Genomic DNA, 7,965 nt, shown 5'->3' on the forward strand with positions numbered 1-7,965 from the left:
GGGGGGAGGTTAGGGAGGTGGTTTAGAAGATATGTCGGTGGTGGTTACCGTGAAGATATTCGAAGGCTAATACAATTTCTGCGGCGTAGAACCGCGCATGATCCGTCAGTAATCGCCCTTCCGTGCGTAGATGGCTGAATAATTCTCCCCCATTTACGAATTCCATAAGCATGTACAACCTTCGCTCATCTTGAAATGAGGTTATCAAATTCACAATAAAAGGGTGCGAGATTGCTTGTAGAATATTCCGCTCGCTCTTGACATGTTCTACTTGCTTTGTCTGAATAATCTTGGACTTGCGCAGAATCTTTAACGCCATGGGCACTGAAGGCCCTGATTTTAGTCGAACCAGCCTGACCCGTCCAAACGTGCCTGTGCCGACGGTATTACGCAATTCGAAGTGCGACACATTCGGCGGCCTCAGAGCGAAATGCCGTCGTAAGTCCTGCACTACCGAACGACTCTGAGGACCGCCATCGGCTCCGTAGCGCTGCAGCGGCATATATATGTGGCGACAAAATAATTAACTACTCGCGGAAATTCGGTGCCAGCCACCCTCCCGAGGGGTCCATTCCTGCACCCTCCTTCCCCCCACGCCCTTGCCCTATGGCCACTCCTTGCCTCATGCCCGCCATCCCCCGCCCCGACGAAGCCTCGAACGCCTTCTTGAGCACTGTCCGCGGATCTAACGCTGAGAAATGCGCCAGAGCCGGCGACAGGAAATTCACAATCGACCCGCGTCTGCGACTCCCCCGCCCAGATCCTTCAGCCCCTGCAGCTGCCGCGGTCCCAGCCACTGGCGCACGCGCCACCGCGGTCGCCAGATGGGCCCGAAGAATTCGCTGCATCAAACTCAGCACTTTCTCAATGCCGCCGTTTGGCCTCCGCTTCCGAATCACCTGGCGCAACAACTCCCCCCGCGTCATATTCTGTCCACCGCCACCGTCGCCGCCGCCGGTAGTGATACCGCCGATGGTACTGGCACCGCCAGGGTGACCAACAGTCGTGCCCTGCCTGCTGAGGCGTCGCGTACCGGGGCTTTGCCTAGTCGTGCTTCTCTTTTCTTTCGTGATGAAAGGATGGTTCATCAAGGCACTGGTTGTGGGCCGCACCACGGGAGATAACGCAGTGCACAGAGCGATGAAGTCGGCACAGTCCGAGTCGACCAGTTGTTCGGCCAAAAGTTGCTTGAGCAGGGCCGTCCAGAAGGCGGGACTGGTCACGTACCGGATTTGGTCGCCGAGAGGCATCAGCGGGGCGTTGTCCACACCAAACAAGTTCACTAGCTGCAACGGCGTCCAGCCTAACACCAACTCTACCGTCAGTACGCCCAAAGCCCAGACGTCGAAGGCGGCACACGGTCGGTACCAAGTCACCGGCTGCGCAGCCACCGCTTCGCGCAGACCCTCGATGTCCAACACACCACGGGACAATTGCTCTTCCACCAACTCTTCGATGTTTCCCCCACATATGCACTCGGGCGGAATAGCCGTGATGCATCCATAGTAATTCAGACCCGCCGCCGGCATGGCAAACCGTCCGGTACGGCACAAACTTACGGCCGGTAGTCTCGAACCAGTTACGGAAGGGGAGTACCTCACGGATGGGGACCACGTCACGGACGGGGACATCTCGCTGTCGATCTCACTGAGCGTGCTACTGACTTGGCTGCCCACTACCGTGCTCACTTGACTCCCAAGCGGGCTGCCCGGGCCTCCACTGGCTTCGCTTCCCACCTGACTAGTGAGCCCTCCGACAGAAGGGCGGGGTAGACCAGCACTATTGCTCCGTTCTCGATAAGCGACCACTGTTACCACACCATCCCACGATCGCGACTGCCGCAACTCACTGACCCGAGATAACCCATTTCCTCTAATGACCTCATCCCCTGCGTGGGTTCTGGATGGGCTGTGGCCGTATGCTAGGGGCAACGGAAGGTCTTCGCAGTCTCTGGCGAAGGTTCTGCACGGGTCTACGAGCGTTGACTCTTCGAACGCTGTTGAGTTTTCGAGAGGTGATTCTTCGAGAGGTGAGTCTTCGAGAGGTGAGTCTTCGAGAGGTGAGTATTCGAGCGGCGAATGCCCGACCCGTGAAAGGGAATGGCGGTGACGCCCACCACCAGGGCAGGAAGGTAGGGCGCCGGAAAGAGGGGCGCCCGTTAGACGAGTGCAGCGGACGGGTCTTATGAGTATTCGTCCGTCGGAGGTGACCATGATTGCGTCGCTGGAGAGCGAGCCGTGTACGACGGACATGTCATGCAGCTCGCATAGGGCGCGGAGTACGCGGCTGACGAGATACGATACCGTGCACGGAGGCAGCATGCCCGCTTGCCGAACGAGCTTCCGCAAACTCACGCTTTCGTTCGGCAATAAAATGGAATAGCGGGGCTTTAGCATCACCCGGTGCATCAAACGGGGACTGCTAGTCGGGCGCCTAGACTGTATATACTTCCATACCTGCAACTCCTCTCGGAAATCAAGCCGGAATTTTGCCTGGTGTTCCGCACTAAACACTTTACAGGCCATCGTACTACCCGCCTTCTCATGTGCGCTAACATCTGCACTCACATCTCTCATGTCTACAAGTGGCTCATAACCTTCTGTACGAACCGTCTCATCACCACAAGTTATTTCCGAACAGTCGGTGGCCATGGAACCATCCGTCGTTTCCAAGAAAGGTCGCTCAATTGTGCTAGAGGGGCTGTCGAACTCGGAGACGGTCTCAGACACTGCAGACGACCACTGCAACGGGCAGGAGGCGACCGGCTCACTCAACTGTTGCTCACTCGACTGTTGCTCACTCGACTGTCGCTCACTCGACTGTCGCTCACTCGACTGTCGCTCGCTCCACTGTTGTTCACTCAACCGTTGCTCCCTCTCACTTGAGTGATGCGCGCCGCCAGCATGACTAGGGCAAACTTCGTACATGGTGTAAAGCAGTTCTTTGTAAATCACCTAATCATGCCGGCGTTGGTCTGTGTCCCGTGAATGGACTCACTCTCGTGACTTTGTAGCTATTCGGCAGAGTGCTCAGACTCCTCGGCAACATGAGGAGAACCTCGGTCTTAAAATGCTGATAAATTAAAAGTGCTCTACCACGCTGTCTGGCGCCCAGCCCAGCTCGGTAGTTGGAGACCTGTCCCAGACCCAGCGCTGGCTACCCCGCGCCCATACCCGGTCGTCAGCGAGTGCGTGTTCTAGGTTGGACAGAACGGTCCTCGCGGGTCGTAGAAGGTTTTTTTGCGTGGGTTAAAAAATGGCGTCTCCCGCTCGTCCTCAGGTAAGCGTGTTTGACCGTAGTGGTAACGTGGCCGGCAGTGTGGCGTTGCCGGAGGTATTCTCGACGGTGGTGCGTCCTGATGTTGTACATTTTGTGCACACGAACGTTGCCAAGAACGCTCGTATGGCGTATGCGGTTTCTACGGAGGCTGGTTACCAGACTTCTGCTGAGTCGTGGGGTACGGGTCGTGCTGTGGCACGTATTCCGCGTGTTGCTGGTGGTGGCACGCACCGTGCGGGCCAAGCGGCTTTCGGCAACATGTGCCGTGGTGGTGGCATGTACTCCCCGACGAAGACCTACCGACGTTGGCACCGTGCCGTACCGGCCACTATGCGGCGTCACGCTGTGGCTTCGGCCCTCGCGGCCTCGGCTGTTGCGGCTCTCGTTATGGCGCGAGGACACAAGGTGCAAGCGGCTAAGGAGATCCCCATCGTGTGCACGGACGAGATCGAACAGCTACAGAAAACCAAGGAAGCGCACGCTCTCCTTACCAAGCTGGGTTGCGGCGAAGACTTGCTCCGCTGCGCTGAGACCCGTCAGCGTCGTCACGGCAAGTCCGTCTGGCGTAACCGTGTGCACTCTGTCCGTCGCGGACCTCTCGTCGTCTATAACGGCACTCGCGACCAAATGCGCGCTTTCCGCAACATTCCGGGAGTTGAGACCTGCCATGTCAGCCGTCTTAACCTGCTCCAACTCGCACCCGGGGCCACGGTAGGACGTCTCCTCATCTTCTCCGAGTCTGCCTTCAAAGCACTCGCCGACATCTACGAACACAAAAAGGACTACTCTCTACCTCGCGACCTCATGACTAACACCGACGTCCAACGCATCATCAACTCCGACGAAATACAATCCGTCCTCCGAGTTAAGAAGGACGGAGCCAAACCCAAATTCCATGGTGCCACCAACGCCCTCAAACGCGAGGAAGTCGTCAAGAAGCTGGCTCTCAAGAAACTATTCTAACTTTTTCACAACACCAACCTCTCGAGCAGACGCCAACCCGGAGCTGTCGAGTAGACGCCAATATTCCCCGAAATTCCCCCACCCCCCCCTGGGTCAGTCTCGACACACCCCTCAGCATTATCAAATTCATCCCGACATTTTCTCTCGACGGTCACACCATTCTGGTCGGCCTGGTATAATCCTTGTAAAAACGTCTCTCTCCCCAGTGATGCGCGCGCGTTGTCCCGAACATGCCCGGTGTCTTTTGTGTCCCAAAAGACGTTCGGACTGGGACTAACTCAGCACTAGCGAGAAACAGCACTAGACGCAGCATTCCATTGCCTTGGCAGCGCCTTCTTTGCGCGAGGCACTGGTCTCACAGCATTTCAGGAGAATAATTTATCCCTCTAGGGACATATTCGGAGGGCATGGCGGAGACGTTCCAGGAGTGGTTAGATAGCCAGAGCAGGTTGTTGTTGCAGGAGGAGGCTGGCACTGAGTTGGACTTGTATGAATTGTTACGGTTGGAATATCCGTTTCTGAATCCGGAGGCTTTAGGGCTACCGGCGGTGGAGAGTTGGCCTGCGTTAGAGGCGGAGAAGGTTGCGAACATCCCTATCAAGTATGACGGTCAGGTGGCTGTAACGGTAATAATTCTGGAAGCGATCCCTGCAAATCTGATCAATAACGCTCCTCCTGATTGTTTATTCTTCGCCGTCGCCGATAACAGCGCCAGCACCCTACTCACCATCGCCACCGCCAAAACACCCGTCGATACAAAGCTATTGAAACGTGGTACCGTCATCCACGCCACAAACCTCCGCTCTACTGCTCTTCAAGGAGTAGGAACACTCGTACTTACCAAACGATCTACCGTCAAAATACTTGGACATGACATCATGCCCTTCGCCATGAACTTCGCACCTAGAGACGGTCAAAAAGGTGCCTACTAATCACCCCCAGGGCTCTACCACCGTCAGGGGCATATCACGCTCAGGGGCCAATCACGCTCAAGGATCTATCACGCTCAGGGGCCTACCATGCCGTTCAGGGCCCTACCACCCTTAGGACCTACTGAGAAAGCGGATTCCACAATGCGGTCGAGAGTTGCCGGTACTGTGCTAGGGTGACGCCGACAGCAGAAGTGATCAACACAAGCAAGTATTCCAAGCACCTATCCTGCTACCTAGTTCCATATGCAATGTGCCTCAACAAGATAGTTTCGCTTTTCAAGGCGACTTATCCAGGCTGATCTTGGCTCAGGCCGGAGAACAGAGAATTGCCACAACGGCCGACTCAAAACCACTCAAGCGACCAACGATAATTTTCCTTTCCTCGAGTGCTGGGATTTGCCCGAGTCCGGCATGATTTGGCCTAGCAGAAGGTGCAGCCTTCTGAAACGTGTCAACTTACTCCCGGAGCCCACCCTCAAGATCGGTCTTTGGAGGAGCTTCGGGTCGGTAGTCGTTTCGGGCACGGCAGGACGAAGCGTTTATCTTTTTGCGTTATTACTCAACAGTCAAGTGAAGCTCTCCGTTCCATTTACGCAGTTAGAAAGTCATATACAAAGGACCATGTTCCAGCACGACGTTCCCATCCATGGACATGCGAATGCTACCACCAGGTTACCCACCCACCAGGTTACTCACCCATCAGCGCCACTTAACAACTATCGCTACTTAACCACACGAAAAATTGAGCATAGAAGATAGGATAAGATGCAGCATCCGTAGCGGGGTCATGTCATCGGAGCCGATAATCTATCGGAGCCACAAGGGTGGGGGTAGTGGGGGGACGGGTTATTGTGGAGGGTTCGCACAGGATAAAAACACGTGTGTGACTATCGAACACCAACATTAGATTTCCTGAAATGTGTGTGCGTGTGTGTGAACGCCAGACACGATCATGAGTCGCTAGACACACAACCGCCGCCGTCATGCTGGCTAAATGAATCACACGTCCGAGTTCTTTCCCCTTGGGCTGCGCGACGAAGCCTTGGCACCTAATTTACGCAAATTTATACGTAGAGATCCGACATAAATGTCGGTTTCCCCCAGTGACGGGTCAAGGAATAAGCCTTCTGCCGGAATCGGACCGGCGACCTTTCGCTTACTAAGCGAATGCTCTGCCCCTAAGCTAAGAAGGCGATAAATTGAGGGTGCGCGCGCCGCGTTCGAGACCCTGCTGTGAATAGAGTGTAGGTACCAGATGTAAGCTTGGAGGATTCCGTGTCCCCGAGCCAGAGCAACACCGATAGTTAGAAAGCGGAAGCCGGAAAGCATGTCCACCTCGTCATAGAGTCGAGTCCGGCCCGTGTCAGATGAGTGTGTACCACGCGACAAAGTGAATACAAATAAGAGGAAGAAGACCTGAATGCTGGCGGAATAAAAGCAGAAACTTGGCGGAATTAAAAATCATGCCAATAGGAGATGCCTTCGGGGTCCGCTACGAGTGGAATTGTCAGAGAGACTGTATTCGTGGTCAATTGACGGCTGGTTGGGATAAAAGGGGATCGTGCGCGATCGTGTGCATACAAATACGGCGAAGTCTTTCTTGGTAGGAGAACTGAGTGATTCACCAACCCCAATTAAGGGCACCTCAACTCAGGCATTAAGCGTCGGGCGCGTTTCCGCTGAACGAAATCGATGCCGGGGCGAATGGTCCTTATGCCATTCGATTCCTGACGGTAACCAGCGCCATTGGTCGAACAAGAAGCTGAATTCTTTCTCTCGATGGGTACCTCGTCTGGGATTCCCCCAAACGATATGTAATGATCAAGCCACCGCGCTATGCTATTCCCCAATCCGAATAGATCGCTACTCACGCTGAATAACCAACATGCATAGTCGCATTTGGAAGTCATTATAATAGGTAATGATAACAGGTAATGATGATGCAATAAATTTGGACAGACTGATGACCCGTGCGTGATTAATACATTGGACGATCCAGGATTGTGAATGATATGAAGTTCAAGAGAGGACGATAAGTTGGGTACGGGTAGCATATTGGACAAGTCGCACGGATTGTGAACGACTCAGGATGGAAACATTTCACAGTTCATAAACTGAACTCGGGCGGGACCTGGTAAGCCAAATGTGAGGGCAAGTGATGCGCTGTTAATGTCTATAAAAAGTGTGTGCACACACTTCGTGCATGACTAGTATAGAGATTCTACATCAGGACCAGGGAACAGATGTGTATGAATTACAGCGGGCTTGCAGGGAGGCCAGCAACAGCGAGCCCACGATCCATCCGTTGCCAATGTGGCCCTGAAGAAAGCATTTGGCAGAGAGCTTACGAAGCGGCTGGACACAAGCAGTACGGAAGACACGAAGATCGTCGATGGAAGACCAAAGCTGGAGATTATAGATACGAGGCCGCCAGATGACGACGAACAAAAACGGCTCTCGGCGCAATACCGGATGTGGGGTGCCGCAATCCAGGAGTCCCGCCCCGCCGCGTATTTTATCGGTCGAGTGCCAGGCCGTTCGCGAAGAAACTGGAAGAAGAAACTGGAAGAAGAAACTGGAAGCTTCTGGCGTCGGCCAACGTTTCTCACAGGTCTTGGAAACCAAAAAATGAATGTGTCAATAGTGGACGCCACGGCGGATGCCTGGAAGACGCTTGACTGGCCCCCTTACGGCCTAAGTTGTCGTTGCTTCAATGATCCGGTCCAGTACTACTTACCGAGCGTCTGGGAGGTGGTCACCTGAAGCCCTCCCGTCGCCTCCTAGCAGAGAA

At 54.6% G+C, this 7,965-nt stretch overlaps 3 protein-coding genes and 1 non-coding gene across 4 annotated transcripts; 2 read left to right on the top strand and 2 right to left on the bottom strand.

The window, feature by feature from the left end:
* Nucleotides 1-22: 22 nt before the first annotated feature.
* GNI_075160 (protein kinase) lies at nucleotides 23-1,529 on the bottom strand (the record flags this gene model as incomplete). The annotated part of the gene is made up of 2 exons (XM_011132167.1): nucleotides 23-450; nucleotides 1,034-1,529. 2 exons carry the CDS (start codon nucleotides 1,527-1,529, stop codon nucleotides 23-25), a joined length of 924 nt encoding a protein of 307 aa, XP_011130469.1.
* Nucleotides 1,530-3,255: 1,726 nt separating this feature from the next.
* Nucleotides 3,256-4,242, top strand: GNI_075170 (60S ribosomal protein L4; the record flags this gene model as incomplete). The annotated part of the gene is made up of 1 exon (XM_011132168.1): nucleotides 3,256-4,242. One exon carries the CDS (start codon nucleotides 3,256-3,258, stop codon nucleotides 4,240-4,242), a length of 987 nt encoding a protein of 328 aa, XP_011130470.1.
* A 407-nt stretch (nucleotides 4,243-4,649) lies between these two features.
* GNI_075180 (hypothetical protein) lies at nucleotides 4,650-5,174 on the top strand (the record flags this gene model as incomplete). Its single annotated transcript, XM_011132169.1, has 1 exon — nucleotides 4,650-5,174. The coding sequence occupies one exon, from the start codon at nucleotides 4,650-4,652 to the stop codon at nucleotides 5,172-5,174; it is 525 nt and encodes a 174-aa protein (XP_011130471.1).
* Nucleotides 5,175-6,295: 1,121 nt separating this feature from the next.
* On the bottom strand, nucleotides 6,296-6,367 carry GNI_075190. Its single transcript has one exon. It is a non-coding gene; the product is annotated as a tRNA-Thr (tRNA).
* Nucleotides 6,368-7,965: the final 1,598 nt, after the last annotated feature.

Source organism: Gregarina niphandrodes, assembly GCF_000223845.1.
Source record: "Gregarina niphandrodes unplaced genomic scaffold scaffold00013, whole genome shotgun sequence".
Lineage (NCBI taxonomy): Eukaryota > Apicomplexa > Conoidasida > Eugregarinorida > Gregarinidae > Gregarina > Gregarina niphandrodes.